Raw genomic sequence first — 27,893 nt, forward strand, 5'->3', positions numbered from 1 at the left:
AATTTGGAGACCCAGAAGTTGAAGGGGACAGACCATCAGTCAGTACGTGTAGGCGTACTCACACATACTGCTCCACCATGTTTGCACGTCCCCGTGATGTTCACAATCGAATTTAATATCTTCTCTATCAACTTTCGATGTTCTTTTCTGCGCCTAACATGTTGATCACGGTTAGCGGCGAATCAGGGTTCCATGCCGGAGAGGGAGCGTGCAAAAGGGATACCACATCCAAGGGAGGTTAATTGTTTGAAATAAAATGTGATCAAGCGGAAAAGTGGGACAAGGCGCGTGTCAATTAAACAATAATTTTTGACATTTAATTCCCTGTCACCTATGCAGAGCAGGGGTTTGTAGACAGCAAAAATTGTCAAATGTCACCCAAAAATATAACAGACAAATTAGTGAAATGTTTTTACCTGTCTACTAGGTATAGCAGGGGTATATCACAATTTCACCCGAATATGTAACAAATAAATTAGTGCAGAGGAGGTTAAGGTAGCCAACACTGGTTTTTGGTTTTCATTAATTAATTTTTTTAATTAGGGGACACTCCTAAAGAGTGGGAAATATCCAAAATACAACAATGAGCAATTGCGCTGTAGTATAACAATGGCTGGGTAAGGCCGGTATACATGTTTATTCTGCACGAGGTACTGACAAGTCCTGGGGGATCCATGCCTAGTTCATTTTAATTAACGTGAGCTTGTCCACATTGGCTGTGGACAGGCGGCTGCACTTGTCTGTGATAACGCCCCCTGCCGTGCTAAACACACGTTCAGACAATACACTGGCTGCAGGGCTGGCCAGCACCTCCAAGGCGTAAAGGGCAAGCTCAGGCCATGTGCCCAATTAGGAGACCCAGAAGTTGAAGGGGGCAGACCCGTTATTCAGTACGTGTAGGCGTGTGCACACATACTGCTCCACCATGTTGCTGAAATGCAGCCTCCTGCTAAGACGTTCCTTATCAGCTGGTGGTGCTGGTTGTTGTGGCTTGCTGACAAAGATTTTCTACATTTTGGCCATGCTAACCCTGCCTTCTGAGCTGCGTTGGCGACCTCTTCCTCCTCCACTGCCATCGCCTTGTGCTTCAACTGTGCCTCCGCTGACAGGTGGGAATGCCACCAGCAGCGCGTCTATCAGCGTGCGCTTGTACTCGCGCATCTTATGATCACACTCCAGTGATGGAATTAAGGACGGTAAGTTGTCCTTGTAATGGGGATCCAGTAGCATGGCCACCCAGTAATCAGCACAAGTTAGAATGTGGGCAACTCGGTGGTCGTTGCGGAGACAATGCAGCATGTAATCGCCCAAAGGCAACGAAAAGCTGTTCTACTCCTCATCCTCCACCTCGTCATCCTCCAGAACTGTGCCCTGGCTGGACAATTGTGTACCTGGCGTTTGTGGGTGCAGGAACCCACCCTCGGAGCCACTTGTGAATGACTGGCCAGAAACCTTATGAAAAGAAGGATCCCTCTTCCTCCTCCTTCTCCTGTGACACATCCTCTTCCATCATCGCCATAAGCGTTTTTTTCAAGGAGGCATAGAAGTGGGATAGTAACACTGAGAACGGGGTTATCGGCACTGGCCATGTTGGTGGACTACTCGAAACAGCGCAACAAGGTAAACAGGTCTCGCATGGAGACCCAGTCATTGGTGGTGATGTGGTGCTGTTCCGCAGAGCGACTCACCCATGCGTGCTGCAGCTGAAACTCCACTATCACCTGCTGCTGCTCACACAGTCTGGCCAGCACGTGCAAGGTGGAGTTCCACCTTGTGGGCACATCGCATATGATGTGGTGAGCTGGAAGGCCGAAGTTACGCTGCAGGGCTGACAGGTGTTGAGTAGCAGAGTGAGAACGCCGAAAGCGCGCACAGACAGCCGGCACTTTCTGCAGCAGCTCTGACATATCAGGGATAATTTTTAAGGAACCTCTGCACCACCAAATTCAACAAATGTGCCAGGCAAGGAATGTGCATCAAACCGGTTAGTCCCAGAGCTGCTACGAGATTTCTACCATTATCGCACACCACCAGGCTTGAGGGTCACTGGCACCAACCACTCACCAGTCTGTTGTTCAAGGCCCGTCCACAGCTCCTGCGCGGTTTTGGGTTTGTCCCCCAAACAGATACGTTTTAAAACTGCCTGCTGTCGCTTACCCCTGGCTGTGCTGAAATTGGTGGTGAAGGTGTTAAGCTGTCTGAATAAGGAGCCGGTAGAGGATGAGGAAGCGGAGTAGGAGGAGGAAGCAACAGGAGGCAAACTGAAGCGCCCTGCAATCCTCGGTGGTGAACATGAGCCAAACTGCTATCCGCCTCAGGCCCAGCCGCCGCATTTACCCAGTGTGCTTTTAGGGAGATATAACGTCCCTGACCATGCTTTTTGGTCCACGTATCCATAGTTATGTGGACCTTGCCACAGATGGCATTGCGCGTGCACACCTGATTTTGTCCCCCACTTGGTTGTGCAGGGAAGAGATGGCACGCCTGGAAAAGTAGTGGCAACTGGACATGACGTACTGTGGGACAGCCACTGCCATAAGGCTTTTAAAACTCTCCATCTCCATCAGACGGAATGAAAGCATTTCAAAGGACAGTAATTTTGAAATGCTCGCATTCAGGGCCTGGGATCGCGGGTGGGTAGGGGGAACACTTCCTCTTCCGCGCCAGTGTTTTGGATATGGAGAGCTTAACGCTTCCGTGGGACATTGTGGAGATGCTTGGTGACCCAGGTGTTGGTGTTGCTGGCAGATGCTCTGTTTGAGGGGTGGCAGGTGCCACTGTCACTCCAGAGGTGGATTAAGAGGCCGAGATTGCAGCAGAAGAGGAAGCAGGAGGAGCCTGAGACCTTTCTGGGTTTTGAAGGTGCTTACTCCACTGCAGTCCGTGTCTCGCATGTAGATGCCTGGTCATGCAGGTTGTGCTAAGGTTCAGAACGTTAATGCCTGGCTTCAGGCTCTGATAGCACAGCGTGCAAACCACTCGTGTCTTGACGTCAGCACATTGTCTGAAGAACTGCCATGCCAGGGAAGTCCTTGGAGCTTTCTTTGTTATGCTCGATCCCTTGCTGCAGTGGGCAGTAGGAGGCGTACTGTCTAGAGGACGGCTGCTCCGCTTTTGCACCCTGCTCCTTCTTCTTCTGTGCTGGTGGCTCTGTGCAACCACCGCCCCTTCCTCCAAACTACATAGGTCACTCGCATGACCTTGATTCCATGTGGGGTTGAGGACCTCATCGTCCTCCACATCATCTTCCACCCAGTCTTCACCCCTTCCTTCCTTGTCGGTCTGCACACTTTCGAAAGCCCCAACAGTTGGCACCTGTGTTTCGTCATCATCCGAGACATGCTGCGATGGTCCTCCCATGTACTCATCTTGAAAGATAAGTGGTTGGGCATCGGTGCATTCAATCTCTTCCACTTCTGGGGCAGGGATAGGTGGATGGCCCTGGGAAACACTGCTAACAGAGTCATCAAAAAGCAGAAGAGACTGCTGCATGACTTGGGGCTCAGACTGCTTGGCTGATTTGCAAGGGGGTGAGATGAAAGACTGATGGACATCGGCTGCAGGTGCCAACTGTGGTCTTTCAGCAGGAGACTGGGTGGGAGACAATGTGAAGGAACTGGATCCACTGTCAGCAACCCAATATACTATCGCCTGTACTTGTTCAGGCCTCACCATTCGTAGAGCCGCATTAGGCCCTACCAAATACTGCTGCAGGTTTTGTTGCCTACTCGCACCTGAGGAAGGGGTTTTACTTGTGCATGTAGCTGGAACAGATCGACCACATCCTCTCCCTGCAACAGGAGCTCCACCAGCAGCACCACGACCTGGGCCACGTCCCTTATTTGATGCTCTCCTCATATTTTTCGAATTTAGGATATTGTCTTAAATGGGTGTTTAATTAATAGTAGAATAGAACGACAGTATGTAAAAGGTGTATCTCACACAGTCTGAACCAGTGTAGGCCTGAATTAAATATTTATTTGCCCAAAATGGCTGTATTTCAAATGGCTGTATTTCAAATCCCCGAATCAAACCCCTGTATGTAGAGGGAGTATCTAACAGGGCCTGGACCAGTGTAGGCTTGAAGTAAATATTTATTTGCCCAAAATGGCTGTATTTCAAATGCCTGATTCAAAACCCTGAATGTAGAGGGGGTATCTCACACGGTCTGAACCAGTGTAGGCCTGAAGTAAATATTTCTTTGCACAAATTGGCTGTATTTCAAATGGCTGTTTTTCAAATGCCTGATTCCAACCTCAATATGTAGAGGGTGTATCTCACAGGGCCTGAACCAGTATAGGCCTAAATTAAATATTTCTTTGCCAAAAATGGCTGTATTTCAAATGCCTGAATCAAACCCCTGTATGTAGAGGGTGTATCTCAAACGGTCTGAACCAGTGTAGGCCTGAAGTAAATATTTCTTTGCCCAAAATGGCTGTATTTCAAATGCCTTATTCAAACCCCTGCATGTATAGGGGGTATCTCACACGGTCTGAACCAGTGTTGGCCTGAATTAAATATTTCTTTGCCCAAAATGGCTGTATTTCAAATCCCTGAATCAAACTCCTGCATGTATAGGGGGTATCTCACACGGTCTGAACCAGTGTAGGTCTGAATTAAATATTTCTTTGCCCAAAATGGCTGTATTTCAAATGGCTGTATTTCAAATCCCTGAATCAAACCCCTGTATGTAGAGGGAGTATCTCACAGGGCCTGAACCAGTGTAGGCCTGAAGTAAATATTTCTTTGCCCAAAATGTCTGTATTTCAAATGGCTGTATTTCAAATGCCTGATTCAAACCCCTGTATGTATAGGGGATATCTCACACGGTCTGAACCAGTGTAGGCCTGAAGTAAATATTTCTTTGCACAAAATGGCTGTATTTCAAATGGCTGTATTTCAAATCCCTGAAGCAAACCCCTGTATGTTAGAGGGAGTATCTCACAGGGCCTGAACCAGTGTAGGCCTAAATTAAATATTTCTTTGCCCAAAATGTCTGTATTTCAAATGTCTGTATTTCAAATGCCTGATTCAAACCCCTGTATGTAGAGGGGGTATCTCAGAGGGTCTGAACCAGTGTAGGCCTGAATTCAATATTGGTGCACCAAATGGCGGCATTTAAAATCTCTGAATGTAACCCAAATGTATTAAGGGTGTATCTCACAATGACATCTGCATCAAAGGCTGCCAACTAAATTTTTTGTGCCCAAACGAGTGTTTGTTTAACAACTGAATTTGACAGCAGTATATAAGCCTGAAATTTCACACGTGCTGATGCTGTAAGGCCTGAAAATAGTGTTTTTCGTCTAAAAAACCCCAGAAAATTATGGGTGTATTTCTAGCATAAATTGCACACTGACTAATCCAGATGTTGTAGATTGGCAAAAAAGTCTTTTTTTTTTTTGTAACAGAATATGAAAGCTGTATATATTAAACTTGAATTTAACACTTGCAGATTAGGAAAATACAGTTTTTTTGGCAAAGTGTGTTTTTAAAACCCCAGAAAATGATGGGTGTATTTATACCTTAAATTGCACACTGACTAATCCAGATGTTGTAGTGTGCCAAAAAAATTGTGATTTTAAATGTCCCTAAAGCTAAGATGCACTGCTGGTGCACTGATCATGCATAAAATGGCCGCCACCCACCTAACTAAGGGCCGTTTTACACGAGCGGATGCCGTGCGTGGCATCCGCTCCGTGAAAGAGTGCCAAGACCCGCTGCAGACTGCAGAGGCACGGAGCAGTAACATGACTGTTAATGCTCCGTGCCACTCTGTGATCTCTTTACTACGAAATCACAGTTGTCACTGTGATTTCGTAGTAAAGAGATCACAGAGAGGCACGGAGCATTAACAGTCATGTTACTGCTCCGTGCCTCTGCAGTCTGCAGCGGGTCTTGGCACTCTTTCACGGAGCGGATGCCACGCACGGCATCCGCTCGTGTTAAAACGGCCCTAACAGAATTATAAAAGTTATTTGATTTTTTTGGTCAATGACCTCAGGGCAGGGTAAAACGATTGTGTCCTGCACCCACACAACTATTTCTGAAATCACAAGTCCAGCAGCATCCTTTCCTACAGTTGTAACAGCAGAGTGACGTGCAGCGCTATGTGACTCAAGCTTACAGACGTGGACAAAATTGTTGGTACCCTTTGGTCAATGAAAGAAAAAGTCACAATGGTCACAGAAATAACTTTAATCTGACAAAAGTAATAATAAATTAAAATTCTATAAATGTTAACCAATGAAAGTCAGACATTGTTTTTCAACCATGCTTCAACAGAATTATGTAAAAAAATAAACTCATGAAACAGGCATGGACAAAAATGATGGTACCCCTAGAAAACACAGAACATAATGTGACCAAAGGGACATGTTAATTCAAGGTGTGTCCACTAATTAGCATCACAGGTGTCTACAACCTTGTAATCAGCCATTGGGCCTATATATATGGCTCCAGGTAATCACTGTGTTGTTTGGTGATATGGTGTGTACCACACTCGACATGGACCAGAGGAAGCAAAGGAAAGAGCTGTCTCAAGAGATCAGAAAGAAAATTATAGACAAGCATGTTAAAGGTAAAGGCTATAAGACCATCTCCAAGCAACTAGATGTTCCTGTGAGTACAGTTGCACATATTATTCATAAGTTTAAGATCCATGGGACTGTAGCCAACCTCCCTGGACGTGGCCGCAGGAGGAAAATTGATGACAAATCTAAGAGACGGATAATCCGAATGGTAACAAAAGAGCCTAGAAAGACTTCTAAAGAGATTCAAGGTGAACTTCATGCTCAAGGAACATCAGTGTCAGATCGCACCATCCGTCGTTGTTTGAGCCAAAGTGGACTACATGGGAGACGACCAAGGAGGACACCATTGTTGAAAACGAATCATAAAAAAGCAAGACTGGAATATGCCAAACTACATGTTGACAAGCCACAAAGCTTCTGGGAGAATGTCCTGTGGACAGATGAGACAAAAATCGAAGTTTTTGCCAAGGCACATCAGCTGTATGTTCACAGACGAAAAAATGAAGCATATCAAGAAAAGAACACTGTCCCTACTGTGAAACATGGAGGAGGCTCTGTTATGTTCTGGGGCTGCTTTGCTGCGTCTGGCACAGGGTGTCTTGAATCTGTGCAGGGTACAATGAAATCTCAAGACTATCAAGGAATTCTAGAGAGAAATGTACTAGCCAGTGTCAGAAAGCTTGGTCTCAGTCGCAGGTCATGGGTCTTGCAACAGGACAATGACCCAAAACACACCGCTAAAAACACCCAAGAATGGCTAAGAGGAAAAAATTGGACTATTCTAAAGTGGCCTTCTATGAGCCCTGACCTCAATCCTATTGAGCATCTTTGGAAGGAGCTGAAACATGCAGTCTGGAAAAGGCACCCTTCAAACCGGACACAACTGGAGCAGTTTGCTCATGAGGAGTGGGCCAAAATACCTGCTGAGAGGTGCAGATGTCTCATTGACAGTTACAGGAAGCGTTTGATTGCAGTGATTGCCTCAAAAGGTTGCGCAACAAAATATTAAGTTAGGGGTACCATCATTTTTGTCCATGCCTGTTTCATGAGTTTATTTTTTTACATAATTCTGTTGAAGCATGGTTGAAAAACAATGTCTGACTTTCATTGGTTAACATTTATAGAATTTTAATTTATTATTACTTTTGTCAGATTAAAGTTATTTCTGTGACCATTGTGACTTTTTCTTTCATTGACCAAAGGGTACCAACAATTTTGTCCACGTCTGTATATAGAGGCTGGGTCGCATGCTGCTCTGGCCAATCACAGCCATGCCATTAGAAGGCATGGCTGTGATGGCTTCTAAGGTCAGACAGTTAACCGCTTGTTGATTGGCTGCTCTGCAGCCTTTCAAAAAGCGCCAAGAAAGCACCGAACCCGAACTTCAACGGAAATGTTCGGGTCTGGGGTCCAAAAATCCTAAAGTTCGGAACGAACCCGAACTTTACAGTTCGGGTTCGCTCAACCCTAACAGCTATATGTATCTAAGCTATATGACAGCTATATGTATCTAAGCTATATGACACCTACAGTAGGTGTCATATAGCTTAGATACATCTAGCTGTCATAAAGCTTAGATACATCTAGCTGTCATATAGCTTAGACACATATAGCTCTCATATAGCTTAGATACATACACTGACCTAAAGAATTATTAGGAACACCTGTTCTATTTCTCATTAATGCAATTATTTACTCAACCAATCACATGGCAGTTGCTTCAAAGCATGTAGGGTTGTGGTCCTGGTCAATACAATCTCCTGAACTCCAAACTAAATGTCAGAATGGGAAAGAAAGGTGATTTAAGCAATTTTGAGCGTGGCATGATTGTTGGTGCCAGACGGGCCGGTCTGAGTATTTCACAATCTGCTCAGTTACTAGGATTTTCACGCACAACCATTTCTAGGGTTTACAAAGAATGGTGTAAAAAGGGAAAAACATCCAGTATGCGGCAGTCCTGTGGGCGAAAATGCCTTGTTGATGCTAGAGGTCAGAGGAAAATGGGCCGACTGATTCAAGCTGATAGAAAAGCAACGTTGACTGAAATAACCACTCGTTACAACCGAGGTATGCAGCAAAGCATTTGTGAAGCCACAACACGCACAATCTTGAGGCGGATGGGCTACAACAGCAGAAGACCCCACCGGGTACCTCTCATCTCCACTACAAATACGAAAAAGAGGCTACAATTTGCACAAGCTCACCAAAATTGGAATGTTGATGACTGGAAAAATGTTGCCTGGTCTGATGAGTCTCGATTTCTGTTGAGACATTCAAATGGTAGTCAGAATTTGGCGTAAACAGAATGAGAACATGTATCCATCATGCCTTGTTACCACTGTGCAGGCTGGTGGTGGTGGTGGTGTAATGGTGTGGGGGATGTTTTCTGGGCACAATTTAGGCCCCTTAGTCCAAATTGGCCATCGTTTAAATGCCACGGGCTACCTGAGCATTGTTTCTGACCATGTCCATCCCTTCATGACCACCATGTACCCATCCTCTGATGGCTACTTCCAGCAGGATAATGCACCATGTCACAAAGCTCAAATCATTTCAAATTGGTTTCTTGAACATGACAATGAGTTCACTGTACTAAAATGGCCCCCACAGTCATCAGATCTCAACCCAATAGAGCATATTTGGGATGTGGTGGAACGGGAGCTTTGTGCCCTGGATGTGCATCCCTCAAATCTCCATCAACTGCAAGATGCTATCCTATCAATATTGGCCAACATTTCTAAAGAATGCTATCAGCACCTTGTTGAATCAATGCCACGTAGAATTAAGGCAGTTCTGAAGGCAAAAGGGGGTCCAACACCGTATTAGTATGGTGTTCCTAATAATTCTTTAGGTGAGTGTATAGCTCTCATATAGCTTAGATAGATATAGCTGTCATATAGCTTAGATACATATAGCTGTTATATAGCTATCATATAGCTTAGATACATATAGCTGTCATATAGTTTAGATATAGCTTAGATATAGCTATCATATAGCTGTCATATAGCTTAGCTACATATAGCTGTCATATAGCTTAGATACATATATATCTGTGTATCTGCAATGTGACAGGAAGATCTTCTGCCGGTGTGAGCTAGGAGATGATCATGCGACTGTGTGGTGCGGAGCAGGGAGCGGGGAAGGTCAGATTATTCATGCCCACAAATATTCATGAGGGATAGCTCAGGCATTGTTATTACACGCCCCACAGCTTTGCTGCAGCATGTAAACAAAGCAATAATAACAGAACCATGCAAAGGTGTAAGTATGGGTTTTCTCTTAAGAAATCAAGCTTATGTACTAACTTACTAAACTAATGTATATGTATGTCCTGATGAGTTTTATACTCCCCCCCATAACTCGGATAACTCCTTTAAGGATCTAATGAATAAAAAAAATTCTCAAAGAAAAGTTGCTCCTGTCCATAGATACCAATCAAAATAGTCAATTAATTTTGGTGGTGTAGTTTAAAAGATTGAACTCTGACTGTATTTTCATACACAAGTCTGTTGTACTGTCACCATTTTAGCAAAAAAAAAAATATTCTCAAGTTATCTAAGAACACTGAGGGCAAACGTTTGCATAAAGCACTGCTGACGTGTCTGTTTTATAATTTAATAATTCTTCGTGAAATCACAATACTGGAACATCTACAGGGAGTGCAGAATTATTAGGCAAGTTGTATTCTTGAGGATTAATTTTATTATTGAACAACAACCATGTTCTCAATGAACCCAAAAAATTCATTAATATCAAAGCTGAATATTTTTGGAAGTAGTTTTTAGTTTGTTTTTAGTTTTAGCTATTTTAGGGGGATATCTGTGTGTGCAGGTGACTATTACTGTGCATCATTATTAGGCAACTTAACAAAAAACAAATATATACCCATTTCAATTATTTATTTTTACCAGTGAAACCAATAACATCTCAACATTCACAAATATACATTTCTGACATTCAAAAACAAAACAAAAACAAATCAGTGACCAATATAGCAACCTTTCTTTGCAAGGACACTCAAAAGCCTGCCATCCATGGATTCTGTCAGTGTTTTGATCTGTTCACCATCAACATTGCGTGCAGCAGCAACCACAGCCTCCCAGACACTGTTCAGAGAGGTGTACTGTTTTCCCTCCTTGTAAATCTCACATTTGATGATGGACCACAGGTTCTCAATGCGGTTCAGATCAGGTGAACAAGGAGGCCATGACATTAGTTTTTCCTCTTTTATACCCTTTCTTGCCAGCCACGCTGTGGAGTACTTGGACGCGTGTGATGGAGCATTGTCCTGCATGAAAATCATGTTTTTCTTGAAGGATGCAGACTTCTTCCTGTACCACTGCTTGAAGAAGGTGTCTTCCAGAAACTGGCAGTAGGACTGGGAGTTGAGCTTGACTCCATCCTCAACCCGAAAAGGCCCCACAAGCTCATCTTTGATGATACCAGCCCAAACCAGAACTTCACCTCCACCTTGCTGGCGTCTGAGTCGGACTGGAGCTCTCTGCCCTTTACCAATCCAGCCACGGGCCCATCCATCTGGCCCATCAAGACTCACTCTCATTTCATCAGTCCATAAAACCTTAGAAAAATCAGTCTTGAGATATTTCTTGGCCCAGTCTTGACGTTTCAGCTTGTGTGTCTTGTTCAGTGGTGGTCGTCTTTCAGCCTTTCTTACCTTGGCCATGTATCTGAGTATTGCACACCTTGTGCTTTTGGGCACTCCAGTGATGTTGCAGCTCTGAAATATGGCCAAACTGGTGGCAAGTGGCATCTTGGCAGCTGCACGCTTGACTTTTCTCAGTTCATGGGCAGTTATTTTGCGCCTTGGTTTTTCCACACGCTTCTTACGACCCTGTTGACTATTTTGAATGAAACGCTTGATTGTTCGATGATCACGCTTCAAAAGCTTTGCAATTTTAAGAGTGCTGCATCCCTCTGCAAGATATCTCACTATTTTTGACTTTTCTGAGCCTGTCAAGTCCTTCTTTTGACCCATTTTGCCAAAGGAAAGGAAGTTGCCTAATAATTATGCACACCTGATATAGGGTGTTGATGTCATTAGACCACACCCCTTCTCATTACAGAGATGCACATCACCTAATATGCTTAATTGGTAGTAGGCTTTCGAGCCTATACAGCTTGGAGTAAGACAACATGCATAAAGAGGATGATGTGGTCAAAATACTCATTTGCCTAATAATTCTGCACTCCCTGTAGTTTCATATCTATATTGTGCTTTTCCTCTGCTATTCCTTCTAGAACTGTATGCATACATTTACAACTGGGTTACACACCCCTACACATTCTGACATTGTTCAATCACTGACGACAATACCAGACTGTACCCTTTGACAAGAGGATTGGTAGCAACCAGTTGTCAATTCATTCTTACATTTCTAAGGCGAAAGTAGAAAAGCAGCACAATTGCATGCCTCCCAACTTGAAAATCGCAAATAGAGAGACAATATATGCCGAGACATATCGCAGCAATTTTTTTACTACTAGGCCACACCTTGTCACTTTGTACAAAAGATAACACTCCAACCAGGCTCTGGACGAGAGACAGGGGAAGGGTCACCTCCTAGCTTATCCCTGACCTCTTTCCCTGGACTGCTCAGCCCACAGCAGACCTTGAAGGTAGGTGTGCTAATGTCCTCCAGCCTGGGCTGACAAAACCCTGAACTCCCTTAGATGGTGAAGTGGGGAGAAAGGAGCAGTCTGCTCGCACAGAACCTGGATGGAATAGAAGACACAAACAACCGAACTAAAAATGACACTTATCTCTGAGAGCAGTAACTGACAGCCAACCTTCCCTCCAAGCTTCCCAGACAAGAATGAACAGTATAATCCGCTCAGGGCACTGGGCAGTGTGCTATTTAAACTAATGACCCCACCCAGTGCACCTGATGAGAGGCGGATCCAGCACAGCTCCAAAGCAACCACTAAACTTGTGCTGCAATCCTGGCCGACCTCCGTACAACGTCAGAGTGGGGCATGAACGTCAGAGTGGGGCATGACAGTACCCCCCCCTTTTCTTCTACGGGTGACCTCTGGACACCCCGGACCAACTTTATCCGGATGGGACCTATGAAAGGCCCTCACCAGTCGGCTGGCGTTGACATCTGATGCCGGAATCCACATCCTCTCCTCAGGACCGTATCCCTTCCAGTGCACCAGGTACTGGAGGGAGCCCCGAAGAACTCTCGAGTCGAGAATCCTGGAGATCTCGAACTCCAAGTTTCCCTCAACTAGAACAGGAGGAGGAGGCAATGGTGATGGTACCACCGGTTTAACATATTTTTTTAGCAAAGACCTGTGAAAGACATCATGGATCCTCCAAGTCTGCGGAAGATCCAGCCAAAACGCCACCGGATTGATCACCGCAGAAATCTTATACGGACCAACAAATCTTGGACTCAGTTTCCAAGATGGCACTCTCAACTTGATATTCTTAGTGGACAACACACGTCTCCTGTCAGCCATTCGTTTATACCTCTCACCCATCCTCTCCAAATTCCCTTGAATCCTCCGCCAGATAGAGGACAAGGCAGAAAAGAATCTCTCCTCCTCTGGCATCCCAGAGGAACCAGACCCAGAAAAGGTACCAAACTCAGGATGGAAACCGTATGCGCCAAAAAATGGCAACTTACCCGTGGACTCCTGCCTACGGTTATTCAATGCAAATTCTGCTAAGGACAAGAACAAGGACCAGTCCTTCTGATTCTCAGCCACTAAGCGCCTCAAGTAGGTCTCCAGGTTTTGATTGGTACGCTCCGTCTGACCATTCGACTGTGGATGAAAAGCCGACGAGGAAGAAAGTTGAATGCCAAGCCTAGAGCAGAACGCCCTCCAAAACCTGGAGACAAACTGCGTGCCCCTATCAGAGACCACATCCGAAGGAATACCGTGCAATTTCACAATATTATCCACAAAGATCTGCGCAAGAGTCTTAGCGTTAGGCAGACTCGTTAGTGGTATAAAGTGAGCCATTTTACTGAAATGGTCGACTACCACCAAAATCACTGTTCTCCCGGAGGAACTCGGCAGGTCCGTAATAAAGTCCATGGACAAATGCATCCAAGGACGAGCTGGAACAGACAATGGAAGAAGTGAACCAGGCGGTCGAGTATGAGCAACCTTTGACCGAGCGCAGGTTTCACAAGCTGTCACGTAATTCTCAATACTCTTACGTAACCCTGGCCACCAGAACCTCCGGGACACCAGATCACAAGTGGACTTGGATGTCCAGCGAGAACAGTATCGTGATGCTCCTTGAACACCTTGTATCGTAGGCCCTCAGGAACAAACAACCTCCCTGGGGGACACGAACCAGGAGCCCCCTTCTGAGCTCCCAATACCTCCATCTCCAATTCAGGGTACAGAGCGGAGACCACCACCCCATCCGCCAAAATCAGCGCTGGATCTTTTGAATCACCTCCCCAAGGGAAGCTGCGAGACAAGGCATCTGCCTTGACGTTCTTAACTCCTGGGCGAAAGGTAACCACGAAATTGAACCTGGTAAAAAACAATGACCATCTGGCCTGTCTAGGGTTCAGACGCTTGGCAGATTGCAGGTAGGCCAAATTCTTATGATCTGCATACACCGTAACGGGGTGGGTCGCCCCCTCTAACCAGTGACACCATTCCTCAAAGGCCAACTTGATAGCCAACAACTCCCTTTCTCCAACATCATAATTTCTCTCGGCGACCGAGAGCTTCCTGGAGAAGAAGGCACACAGGACCCACTTGCCAGGAGAAGAACCCTGCGAAAGCACCGCCCCAACCCCCACCTCTGATGCATCAACCTCCACCACGAATGGCTGAGATACATCCGGCTGCACCAGAATGGGAGCAGACGCAAAATGCTCCTTAATAGCCGAAAAGGCCTGCAATGCCTCATCCGACCAGACAGAGACATCAGCGCCCTTCTTGGTCATATCAGTAAGGGGTTTGACTAGGGTGGAATAATTCGAAATAAATGTTCTATAATAATTCGTAAACCCCAAGAACCGCATCAAAGCTTTCTGATTCTCCGGTCGGTCCCACTCCAGAACTGCCCGGACCTTTTCGGGGTCCATACGAAAACCGGAATCAGTAAGCATTTATCCCAAGAACGGAAGTTCTTGCACCGCAAACAAACATTTCTCCAGTTTAGCATATAACTTATTCTCCCGAAGGATCGTCAAAACCTGTCTCACATGATCCTGATGGGTCTTCAGATAAGGAGAATTAATTAAGATGTCATCTAGGTAAACTACTACGAACCTTCCCACCAAGTGATGAAAAATATCATTGACGAATCGCTGAAATACCGCTGGCGCATTCGTCAACCCAAAAGGCATTACCAGGTTCTCAAAATGCCCCTCGTGCGTATTGAATGCCGTTTTCCACTCATCCCCCTCCTTGATCCTGATCAGATTGTATGCTCCTCTCAAATCCAACTTGGAGAACACCTTGGCTCCAATAATCTGATCAAAAAGATCAGAGATCAAAGGCATGGGATATGGATCCCTGACTGTAATACGGTTCAACTCCCGGAAGTCCAAACATGGTCTCAGTGATCCATCTTTCTTCTTCACGAAGAACAAACCTACTGCCACTGGAGACTTAGATGGTCTGATATGACCCTTTGCCAAAATCTCGGCGACATACTTTCGCATGACCTCTCTCTCGGGTTGAGAGAGGTTGTAAAGCCGAGACTTAGGCAACTTAGCCCCCGGAATGAGATTCACTGGACAATCATAGTCTCGATGAGGGGGCAATTCCTGAGCCCCACCCTCCGAAAAGACATCCAAAAAATCCGAGAGATACCGAGGCAAGGCCGTAATGGACACTTCAGCGATAGATGTGACAAGGCAATTATCCGAACAAAACTTGCTCCAACCAATGATTTTTCTTGCTTGCCAGTCTAGAATTGGGTTATGTCTAGACAACCATGGCAACCCCAACACTATTGGAGCTGACAAATCCTTCATGACAAAACAAGAAATAATCTCAGAATGTGAATCACCCACCCTTAAATGAATACCATGAACAATGTGAGTAAGGCTCCTTTGAGAAAGAGGGGAAGAATCAATTGCAAAAACAGGAATCTCATTCTCTAACTTGCAAGTACTTAGTCCCAGGCCCTGAAGAAAAAGAAAGTCAATTAAATTTACCCCAGCACCACAATCAAGGAAAACATCAACAAACACATTTCTAGACTCTAGCGCCACCATAGCTGAAAGGAGAAAACGGGAACTGCAGGGAGCTTGCATACCCGTCTGCTCCACCACACCATTCATATAACCAAGTGTGAGGGGAGTTTTTTTTTTCTTTTTTCTTTTTCTCTTTCACCTGTGGTTTAACATAAGGACAAAAAAAAAAAAATGACCCTTCTTCCCACAATAGAAACATAGATTGTGCACTTTTCGAAAGTCTCTACTATCAGAATGACCAGAAATCTGACCTAACTGCATGGGTTCCTCCCCTACCCCAGAGTAACCAGCAATATCACCCTGGGCAACTGGTGAAACAAAACCGCACGTGGGAGGAATCCCCTGCACAGAGGGACCCTTACACCTCTCTCTGATACGTCTACCCAAACGTATAGCCAAAGACATTGCATTCTCCAAAGTATCTGGGTATTCATGAAAAGCCAGAGCATCTTTCAACCTTTCCGATAACCCCTGACAAAACTGACTACGTAACGCGGGGTCGTTCCACCCCGACTCAGTGGCCCACCTCCTAAACTCTGTGCAGTAAACCTCAGTCGTATGTTTACCCTGTAGTAAGTTACGTAATTTTGATTCTGCCATCAAAACTCGATCTGGGTCATCGTTAATCAATCCCAGGGCTTTAAAAAATTCCTCCACCGACCGGAGGGCCAGGAAAGATATGATGATACCCACCCTCTGATCTTCATTACCTGAAGAAAATGGGCACAATCTAAAGTACAACTTACATGACTCTTTGAAGCGGAAAAAATCATCAGTACCCCCTGCAAATTTCTCAGGAAGACTTTAGGCTCCCCAACAATTTGACCTGTACCTGCTGCCAGCACCCTCTGACACTGTGTGACCGAACTACGCAGATCCTCAACCTCTAGGGATAAACCCTGTATGTGGTCAACCAGTGCATCAATTGACGCTATCACAAAAGCGCTGAGCAATGGCCGTCACAGTATGGCGGATTATAATGTCATGGCGGACGTACACTTTGTACAAAAGATAACACTCCAACCAGGATCTGGACGAGAGACAGGGGAAGGGTCACCTCCTAGCTTATCCCTGACCTCTTTCCCTGGACTGCTCAGCCCACAGCAGACCTTGAAGGTAGGTGTGCTAGTGTCCTCCAGCCTGGGGTGACAAAACCCTGAACTCCCTAAGATGGTGAAGTGGGGAGATAGGAGGAGTCTGCTCGCACAGAACCTGGATGGAATAGAAGACACAAACAACCGAACTAAAAATTAAACTTATCTCTGAGAGCAGGAACTGACAGCCAACCTTCCCTCCAAGCTTCCCAGACAAGAATGAACAGTATAATCCAGACAAAAAATTCTGCTCCATCCGTGAAGACGCGAACAGTCTTACCAGACCCTTTGTAGAAAATGGGAAAGGTTCCTTGATGACAGGAGGCAGGAGACACTGGGTGTATGCCGGGCGGGAGTGAGTACTTCTGCTGTGTAACCGGGTAGATGGAGCAGTAGGATTGGTCCTATATAACCCTATCAAGATGAAGGGGGCTATTATGCTTCTACCTATCTACACGGAGCACTCGCCTTTGGAAAGGCGACCCCGTCCGGTAGCCTGTATTGGACCTGAACCCTAGAACTACAGGCAATTTACCAGTGATAAAATAGATGACGATACTTCCAGTGGTCTCCCGACGTGGCACGTTTCTGTCCGTGACTCTTCAGGGGAACGACTGCAGGAGGTAACAGGATAGCCACAGGTATCTGACCTTAGGCTGAATAGACACTGGAGAAAAGGACAAGCTTGTGCTCTGCTATCCCAGGGTGGGATGCAGTGTGGCACAGGAGGGGTAGTCCTGTGCTAGACGGTCCGGGGGATACAATAATCCGTAATGGATGAGACCCTTCTGGTTGAGGGTAACAGCGTAGTAAACCAGCCGCAAATGTGTACCTCGGTAGTGAGTTTTAAATAGTCGCGCTCCATCTCCGTCGCCCCTCCCTCTCACTGACGTCATCCTAGAGCGCCGCTGCCCGCCCGGTCACGTGACCCAGGCATCAGGAAAACCTGAGCCGAGTCATTGCAAACAAGGCAGGGAGCAGACGCAACCAGTGACGTCACACGCCGGAGGCACCATGTGGGATGAGCAGGATCATGGCAGAAGATGGGCGGGAGTCGAGATCACTCAGCCAATGTTTAAGTGGTCTGGTGATCACATGGGACGCATAGTGTATGCGTCTCCTTGGTAACACAGGGAATAATAAAGCCTAGAATCGGCTAGTAGCATTTAATGCAGGGAACGAGGGTTAACAGGTGAAAAACGGGATGCAGATAATGTTGCTAACTGGGCAACATGAAGTCAGATATTCGCATGTGGGGATGCGCCTATATAGTGAACAGGGGTGGCATGTGATTTAGGCACACTATGGGATTCCTGTGAATGCGCATAAACGGCGCAGCCCCAGCGTGATGTACAGTCAATTTATAACTGCACCGACCCCAGGAGACAATGTCTCTCAAGGGACGCATGCGCCTATGTACTAATAGAAGTATGCGCAAGCGGGGACACATGTGCAGATTTCGAAAAAAGGGGGTGTATATAGAAATGCGCATTGCGCAGTTTGAGAGATATGACAAATACAAAGCGCATGTATAAGTGCAACGCACCCCTCCCGGGGAACCATCAAGGAGACAGAATTGCAGACAAGGCATTACGATTGGCATGAACGTAGTTTTTCAGAGGAAACAAGAATAGTTTAGTCTTTTGTTCATGCCGCCTGGTGCTGCTGTTTTCAGAGTAAAGATCCAGCGTGCTTCACGTTGGATTAGGCTCTTATCCCAGTCTCCCCCTCTTAGTGGGGGTTTCACAAGGTTGATACCCATGAACTTTAACGGGTTTTGCCATTGTGATCGGTGTGTACGTGTTTGGACACCGGGGTGTCCCTCTTATGTGTGACATCCCCCATGTGCTCACCGATCCTCCTCCGAAATTCCCGTATGGTCTTGCCGACGTATTCCAGACCACACTCACAGAGGATACGGTATATCACACCTCTGGATTTACAGTTGATCAAATGTGGAATGGAATACGTCTTGCTCGTGACTGAGCTGGTGAAAGATTTTGTGGTCATGATGTGTTTGCAGGCGACACACCTGCCGCATTTGTGACTGCCCACTAAGGTGGACCGCAGCCATGTTGAGTGTGTGCTGATAGGTGAAAAATGACTGAGGACTAGCTTATCACGCAGGTTGGTGCCGCGTCTGTACGTGATCTGTGGACTGTCTCCTAGTATCATGGAGAATAGAAGTGTCAAGCGTTGTGACAGGTCCTGTTTAACAAGCATAAAGGTGTCTTATCCCCAAAACAAATGTTCTTTGTAGAAAAAATTGTATTATATATCATATATATCTTAATAATTTTTATTTTTATTGATTTAGATCGCATCAGTATGCCCGAAGTGCCAGGCATGCCAACCTCTGCAAAGGCAGCTCCCCCCTCCAGCTCATCTGTGGATTTCTCCTTCTCAAAGTGCACAGCTCCTGCACCCTATGCCCCTTCTGAGAACCAGGAGCCTATCAGTTTGTGCTACCTCAACCTACAGGACAAAGAGAGGAGAGATGTCAACCAAAATCTTGTTACAGAAGAAGCCAGACCGCGAACAAAGTCTGATCCTACACCCAAGGGGTTATCCAGCCAACATGGAGCGGGGGGGAACAAGGATTCGCCCGAGGTCAGCAGGTCCCGTTCCTTCACAATGGACACCGAGGTGAAACTGGAGAGTGCCCAAATCTATTGTGACTCCTGTAAGGCTAAAATAAAGAGCAATTTTGGGGGAGGCGATAAGGATGTGAAATGTAAAAACCCATGTGGATACTCAGCCTGTAGAGACAACATGGTTGATCTCATATCTTTGCCGCCTCCTGAACATTTGCAAAATAAAGAGGAAGAAGAGGGTGAACATGAAAAAGAAGGTGAGTCAGGTGAAAGGGAGATAGGTGAAACAGCAACTCTATTGTCTTCTGAAGCACCCCCACCACCAGGATTTGGGGATAACAGTTCAGATGAGGAAGAAACCAATCGGATTAATGTGAAGGGTCAGGATAAAGGCAGGGAACAGAAAAAAGACAGTGTGATGCCAGTATGTGGATATGAGGAGTTACCAGTCACCCTAATTGACAGTGTCCAAACAAGAACTGTCAAAGATCATGCAAAGGAACTTGATGATGCCCTAGTTTCTACTCTGCAAGCTCTGGAGGCTCTTGCTGCCTCTGAGGACTTTCCCAATACAACACCCCAACCCACAGCAGGTATGTTATGTCACTTTATTCATTCTGTTTGTCCTTGTCATTATTATTTTAGGTCATGTGAAAATAAACATCTCCAATCTAAAGGATAATCAGAATCTTTAATTTTCCTGTAGCCTTCACACAAAATATACAACTCAATTACTATATATAATGTCATTAGACTAACATTTCAGGTGCAGATAGGAGTGATCAAGATTTCTTTCCACAGCTTTTCAAAATGGTAGGTATTTATCACATACAGTGGTGCTTGAAAGTTTGTAAACTCTTCTGAATGTCTGCATAAATTTGACCTCCTAAAAGTAGACAAGGATAACTAAATCAAACCAATTAGTCAAAAAATATTAGATTATGTCATTAATTTGAGGAAAATTATCCAATATCACATATCTGTGTATGGCAAAGTATGTGAACCTTTAGAATTAACATATAATGTTAAGGTGAAATTAGAGTCGTGTGTTAGTCAGTCAATGGGATGACAATCTGGTGTGAGTGACCCATTTTATTTAAAGAACAGGTATATGTCAAAGTCTGATCTTCACAACACATTTGTGAAAGTGTATCATGCCACGAAGTAAATACATTTCTGAGGACCCCAGAAGATGAGTTGTTGATGCTCATCAGTCTGGAAAAGGTTACAAAACCATCTCTAAAGAGTTTGGACTGCACCAATCCACAGTCAGACAGATTGTGTACAAGTGGAGAAAATTCAAAACCATTACTACCCTTTCCAAAAGTGGTCGACCAATAAAGATCATGCCAAAAGCAAGGCATTTAATAATCTGCAAAGTCAAAAATAGTCGAAAGTTAACCTCTAAGCAACTGAAGGCCTTTCTCACATTAGCTAATGTTAAAGGGGTTGTCTCCTCTCACAGTTACTAAGGCGAGATGAGACATATGCAGCGTCCCACTACGTGTTTGTGGGAACTGCTTAAAAGCCCTTTTTACATTTGAAACTGTATTATGTTGTATAGTATGACTTTGTACTATTATATCTGCAAAATCCCTGTTACCAGGCAGATTAGGTGTAATTTATACATCCCACCACTAGATGGGGATATAACTTAGGTTCTATATATACCTAGGTCAGGCCTAGTTAGTCTCTTGAGACCAGAGTTCAGATTAGTGGAGACAGGTCAGTGTGGAGATCAGTACTTAATAGACTGAGAGTGAAAGAGTGCAGATCTAGCACTTCTGCTCTAATGAAAGTTTAGTCCAGAAAGGGACAAGAGACTTATTTACATCCAAAGGATAAAAGCCACATATCAGGCATCAAGGACCTTTGGGATATTCAGGTGAAGGATACCATAGCCTCCGGGAAATCTCACCCAAAATTGCACTGATATCGAAAATAACCCAGTGCTCCAAACTAAAACCTGAAAAGCCTAGAAACAGTGGATTTGCAGAATCAACTCTGTATCATCAAGAGACTGCATTTTGTACTGCTGCAACCAAAGTCATCAACAGTAAAAGTTGTGAATTGCATCCTACCACTGTCTACCTCCTTATTACCACTATTGGTTGTACCACCATTAACGGTACTGGCGTCACGACAAAAACCATCAAGGGACTCAGCCTCAACAAGTACCCTAAGCACCCCTAACATCAAGGGCACCTCAACCACCATCTTGGCTGATGCTTCCCTACCACAGAGCGTGCCCCGGAGGATTTCGTGCTGTCCACCTCAACACTGTTCTGCCAGCCCAGATAGGCTTTCTGCTAACCATGATGAACTTTGTGTTATAATTTGGCCCCTCATCGGTCCACCGTGCACCTTACGTGTTGCCCCTGCGCTACTGGCTGGCTGCATATCTTTTCTTGGCATCACGAACAGGATATTAACCCTTGCACCATATTTGAGAGACTGTCGCATGTGAATAAGCCCCTGTATTTGATTGAGAGACCTTTGCTTATTGTGCGCTGTTTGGGTCTACAGAACTGTTTAAACTGCTTGAAAAGTATATTGAGGTGCTATACTAGTCCCCAGCATAAAAATCGCAGTGTTAAAAGTGATAAAATCCAACATTTGTGTGTCACTATAACTGCTTGCTGTCAGTGAATAGACTGTTCATATGCACTTAAGATGGCCGCCGGAGCTCTTGTTTGAAAAATAATACTGCGCCATCACTGTGGACAAGTTAGCGACACCCCCTGAAGAGCGGGAAAATATTGTGCTGTCCATTTATGCAAAACTGTCTGGTCAAGTCCATCCTACCTTTACTGTGTTGTTTCCAAGAGGCCAGCCCTGTATGCAAACGCAGCGCCGCCTCCTCTGCCTGTAGCCACATCAAAGGGAGACGCCGCGCACGGGAGGAGAGTGTGACGTGCGTGAATCCCAAAGTATCGCGAGAGTTATGCACGCAAATTCTCGGAACAGGAATCATTGCATTGCCTGTCTGCCCCCAAGTAACCATCGTGAACTGTAACTTACTCTTACCATTTCAAATAGAAGCACCGCTAGCCAGGAGCGCTATCAGAAGCTTAAGTAAGTGCTGCCTGAGTATTGTATTCAGCCGATATCAAATATTTAAAGGGCCATACACCACAAAATAGCTTTCGCCCATAGCAACGCCACATAAAAAGTATCTACAGCCACAATTGACCAACTTAACTATAATTCACCTGTTGTCTCCATGTCTGTGCAAGAAGATAATGTGCAGTCTGACTACCGCGGACCCCCTGCAGCAGCCGCAGCTGGTCCCAGCGCAATACCAACTGCTGCAGCACCAAGCTTAATACCTTTACCTATGCCTTATTATTTTGGGGCCCCCTGGTTCCCACAGTATTCTGGAGAAGTTCACACTTTAAGGGACTTTAAAGAAAAAATGCTTGCTTTGTTCAGATTGCACCCTGTATCCCCAGAACAGCAGTTGGAGATTCTCCTTGCGCAATTGTAAGGAGCTGCTCTCAGAGAAGTGAAGTCCTGGCCAAGCTCAGAAAGGAGGACACTGGAGCAGATATTTGAACGTCTCTACACCACCTTTGAACCCAGGACAGTGTCAGAGGTCAAGATGAGGTTCTTCAGTAAGAAACAGCAAACGGGTGAGTCACTCAGAGACTTAGCATTATCTTTGCAGGAAGCCCTTCGAGCTGTTGTTCAAGTAGACCCCCGTGAGGCAGAGAATCAGGACAAAACCCTGAAAGAGCAATTTATTGAAGGTGTCAATACAGACAATTTAAAGAGCCAACTAAGAATGTTAGCCGCCCAGCATCCAAGTGCTGCTTTCTTAGACTTCAAAGAATTAGCTATCAGTATACTGGGAAAAAGTTCACCAACAGAACCCGTTGGATCCGCTGTAGTGCCAGCAACACAGCCGGTCACCCCTGTCAAACCTTTACCTGTCGTCAGTCAGGCAACCCAAGCCCCAATTCCAGATGCAGCTGCTGCCCTTACTGAGCAAGTCCAATTCCTGATTAAAAGTCTGGAGAAAGTTCACAAAAAATTGGAACAATGGGAAAAGCCACTATTGCTGGAGGATGAGAAACCTTCTCCCCTGATTATAAAGAGACTTATTCCAGAAATTTGGGTGGATGCCCACCTGACCGCACTAGTACCCCCAAGCGGCCTATTTGCACATACTGTCACAAGCCAGGCCATACTGAAGCCACCTGCTGACAGTTAAACGGGCGACGCCCAAGGTCAAGGACTACCCCTCGGGAGTTAGATCAACAGGTCCAGAAGATCCCTATTGGATGCCAAGATATGTAGGATCCCGTCCAGAAGTGACACTTCAAATAAATGGAGTTCATTTTGTTGCCCTAGTTGACACAGGATCCCAAGTCACTACCATCCAACAAACTGCATTTGAAAAATACTGGGACCAAAATCAAATTACCCAGCCTCCAAAATCCTGACCAATAGCCAGTAACGGCAAACCTGTACCAATACTGGGTTACTGGGAACCTACCATCCAAGTAGGAGGAACCATCCTATCCCAACAATGCATTATTGTGGTACAAGTCAAAGAAAACAACAATAACCCTCCAATAGTCCTAGGCATGAATGTCCTCAGGAACTGTTATGTTGAAATGCTGGAAGCCTTACACCAGTCAGTACCTACTGCTTATTTTGCTTCTAAGAAGGTAATCCAACAAACCATTCGTGTACTGAGCGCACAACAGAAATTCACCAATGAAAAAGGAGAAATCTGCTGTGTCCGCATCCGAGATAATCAATCAGTGATTCTCAAACCCAACACCAAAACTCTCCTGTGGTGCCAGGCTGTAATCGGAATTCAAGGTCAAGACTACCAAGCCTTGGTAGAGCCAGTTGTCTTGGAAGACTATCCTTTAGTTAGAGCTGCAAGAAGCCTAGTGACCGTCTCTGAAGGTAAAGTCCCTATTCGTCTCCTCAACTTGAGTGATCACAGTGCAAGATTAACAAAATACTGTCTCATTGCACAGCTGATCCAGGTTACCTTTCAAGATGTCATCAGCGTGACTACAGATCTCAAGAAACAACACCCACATGGCCAAAACTTAAGCAAAGAAAGAACTTCATGTGCGAGATGCTTCAACACCAGAACACTAACTGGAAGGAGTACTGCAAGTCGTGAAGGAGCATCACCGTGCCTTTAGTAAGCATTCTACAGACTATGGGGAAGTGGATATCATAAAACACTCCATCCCTACAGGCTCACACCCACCGATCAAGGAAAGATATCGGCCTATACCACCTACTATGTACCAATCCATCAAGCAAATGATTCAAGAGATGAAAGACTCAAATATTATCAAAGACAGCCATAGTCCATGGGCTGCACCACTAGTCCTTGTCCGTAAAAAAGACGGCAACATCAGATTCTGTGTGGACTACAGAAAAATCTACCAAATAACTCACAAAGATGCTTACCCTTTACCACGCATAGAGGAATCTTTGACAGCTTTAGGATCTTCAGCCTACTTATCTACTCTTGTCATCTACTGAAGCCAGAGGTTAAATACTTAGGTCATATCGTCAGCACTGAAGGTGTTAAACCGGATCCAGAGAAGATAGCCGCAATCCGAAATTGGCCTACTCCCACTACAGTGAAGGAAGTAAGAAGTTTCCTCAGTTTTGCAGGATATTACAGATGTTTCATTCCTCACTTTGCCCAAATTGCAGAGCCAATATTGGAACTTTTGAGAGGGCATCCTAAAAGATATCAGAAATCTCCAATACCATTTGAATAGAACACTGAAAGAGAAATTGCCTTCCAGCTCCTGAAAAAGAAGTTAACAGAACCACCAATTTTAGGTTATCCGGATTATCAACAGCCATTTCATCTTTACACAGATGCAAGTAAGAAAGGCCTGGGAGCTGTTTTGTCACAAGTACAAGAAGGTAAATAAAGAGTCATTTCCTACGCTAGTAGATCTCTTAGAGGTGCTGAAAGAAACGACCAAAACTACAGTTCCTTCAAATTGGAATTTCTCGCACTTGTGTGGGCTGTTACAGAAAAAATTTAAGATTATCTTGCCGCAACACCCTTCGTGGCCTTCACTGATAACAACCCACTAGCACATCTTAAAACCGCCAAGTTAGGAGCGTTGGGGTAAAGATGGGCCTCACGCCTTGCTAACTACCGTAAAGTACAGAACAGGAAAAGCAAACGAAAATGCGGATGCATTATCCCATCTGCCGACCAAAGAAGACCCTACTTCACAAGAAGATGTTTGGGAAGAGGTAGAAATGCCATCCTTCTACAACAACTTTGCCCACCAAGACAGCATCACTGTCAAAGGGAAAAAGGTTTTCAACCTTCAGCAGCAAGTGGATCCAAAATTCCATGTAGACAAAGAAAGATGGATCAAGCTACAAAATGAAAGTAGAGTGTTAGGAGAACTGCAAGATTTCTTCACCAGTGGAAGAACTCCTGAAAGAATCCGCAGGAAGAATGCTGATCTAGAGTTGTCAAAACTATGGAGACACAGAAAACACCTCTTTCTACAAAAGGGCCTACTATTAAGAAGAACTTTAGACCCAGTGGCGTAACTAGAGTTCTATGGGCCCCAGGGCAAACTTTAAATTGGGGCCCCCCCGCCAAGACTCCACCCCCGCCAAGACTCCACCCCCGCCAAGACTCCACCCCCGCCAAGACTCCACCCCCTCCCGGTTTGAAAGTGTTGTAGTTGAATATTAAATAGAAGGAGATAGGGGTTTTAATTTTTTTTTTTAATGTTACCATATAAAATATAGAAAAAAATGTTAAAAGCGTTCCAGAACAAAGATTCTCCACATAAGGCATAAGCTTCTTGACCCATATCTTGGTAAATCACCTACAATTAAAAAATATAATAATCACAGAATATTGGCTGTCAGTTTGGTGCCTAATTAGATAAGAATTTCAAATATAATACATTTTTTTACTTACTGAAATTTGATTGTGAATAAGTACGAGTTGTGCTTCTTAACAAGAACAGAAATCCAAATAAAACATCAAAATTAACCAGCCAGGTCCAACGAGGAGGCATCAAGTAGAAAGGAACCAATTTGTTCTCACTGTAAGAAAGGAGATGGTAGCATTTATTAAGTGACATAATTAGATATGTTAAATATAAAATTATATACATTTTTTTACTTACCAAAATTTGAATGTGAAAAGGAACGAGTCATGCTTCTTAACCAGAACAGAAATCCAAATGAAGCATCAAAATTAACCAGCCAGGTCCAACGAGGAGGCATCAAGTAGAAAGGAACCAATTTGTTCTCACTGTAGGAAAGGAGATGGTAGCATTTATTAAGTTGCATAATTAGATATGTTAAATATAAAATTATATAAATTTTTTACTTACCAAAATTTGATTGTGAATAAGCACGAGTTGTGCTTCTCAACCAGAACAGAAATCCAAATGAAACATCAAAATTAACCAGCCAGGTCCAACGAGGAGGCATCAAGTAGAAAGGAACCAATTTGTTCTCACTGTAGGAAAGGAGATGGTAGCATTTAGTAATTATGTTAAGTATTTTTGATGTTGGTAACATCTGCCTTCTTTTTGATATTAAGCTTTTGTTGTGCAGAAACCAGTGCTGTATTCAAATAGTTCAAAGGCGGTCGTTGTGTTTTAGAGTGTAACAACATCAGAATTGTTTATTAATCTGCATCATTGTTACCAAAAAGAAGGCAGCTAAAATAGAACCAAACTAGTTAACTGTTTAGTACAACCAAAGTTGAATAAATTGAACTGGGTTAGTATGAACTTTGATAATATAACTCCCTGTACCCAACAAACTGCTCACTTACGCAAAATACATATTACTAGAAGTTGCGCCGTCTCGCTTTAGACTCAGCAAATTTGTCAACAATAGCTGGAATGTCCAGTTTTCTTGCTCTTTCATTCTCAATGCTTAGAAGGGCAAGGCCAGAAAGCCGTTGTTGTGACATGCTGTTTCTCAAGTAATTTTTAATCAGAGATAATTTGGAAAATGATCTTTCTGCAGATGCCACCGTCACTGGTAATGTGAGGAAAAGTATTAAAGCTGTACATACATCCGGTAGGGTAGATGACAAAGCAGCATTGTCAATTATAAGCAGGTGTGCCAAATCTTTAACTGTGTGGAGCTCAGAGATCTCATTTTGCAGTGCGCTCCGAAAACTAACCAATTGCCCTGCGAAATCGGAAGATATGTCATCTTGGTAATAATGCTGAAATTGCAGTGCAGCTTGAAACAAGTTATCCTCTGATTCAGTCGCCAGCACACGTGGCTGAATGATCCGAAATCTTTCAACTACAGTGTTCATGCTACCAAATCTGCTTGATAACTGGGATGTTATTACATCTAAAGTAGCATAAAAAATAGTAGTTTTAAATCTCTTCTCTGGGTCTTGCAGTCTTTCGTCCAAACATAGCTCCCCACTATGGCGCTTTACTTTGGGCACTCTTTTAATTACAAACATTGCAGGAA

The 27,893-nt window shown here is 44.6% G+C and overlaps 1 protein-coding gene and 1 long non-coding RNA gene across 7 annotated transcripts in view; one reads left to right on the forward strand and one right to left on the reverse strand.

Moving 5' to 3' along the window:
• The window catches only part of FRMPD3 (FERM and PDZ domain containing 3), a 553,251-nt gene that overhangs the window by 434,821 nt on the left and 90,537 nt on the right, over positions 1–27,893 (forward strand). The window contains exon 13 of the mRNA XM_044268648.1: positions 19,142–20,011. Within this exon, the coding sequence (XP_044124583.1) occupies positions 19,142–20,011 (870 nt within the window). The remainder of the gene's footprint in view (positions 1–19,141; positions 20,012–27,893) is intronic.
• The window catches only part of LOC122919561, a 64,203-nt gene that overhangs the window by 13,421 nt on the left and 22,889 nt on the right, over positions 1–27,893 (reverse strand). For 4 of the 6 annotated variants that reach the window (XR_006386804.1, XR_006386806.1, XR_006386803.1 and 1 more), the window contains 5 exons: positions 26,783–26,910; positions 26,573–26,700; positions 26,362–26,489; positions 26,173–26,266; positions 20,092–20,304 (listed from right to left, as the gene is read on the reverse strand). This is a non-coding gene — a long non-coding RNA (uncharacterized LOC122919561). Of the gene's footprint in view, positions 1–20,091; positions 20,305–26,172; positions 26,267–26,361; positions 26,490–26,572; positions 26,701–26,782; positions 26,911–27,893 lie in introns of those variants that run through there. The other 2 variants (XR_006386805.1, XR_006386807.1) reach the window with 2 other exon arrangements.

This window comes from Bufo gargarizans, chromosome 9 (assembly GCF_014858855.1).
Source record: "Bufo gargarizans isolate SCDJY-AF-19 chromosome 9, ASM1485885v1, whole genome shotgun sequence".
NCBI lineage: Eukaryota > Metazoa > Chordata > Amphibia > Anura > Bufonidae > Bufo > Bufo gargarizans.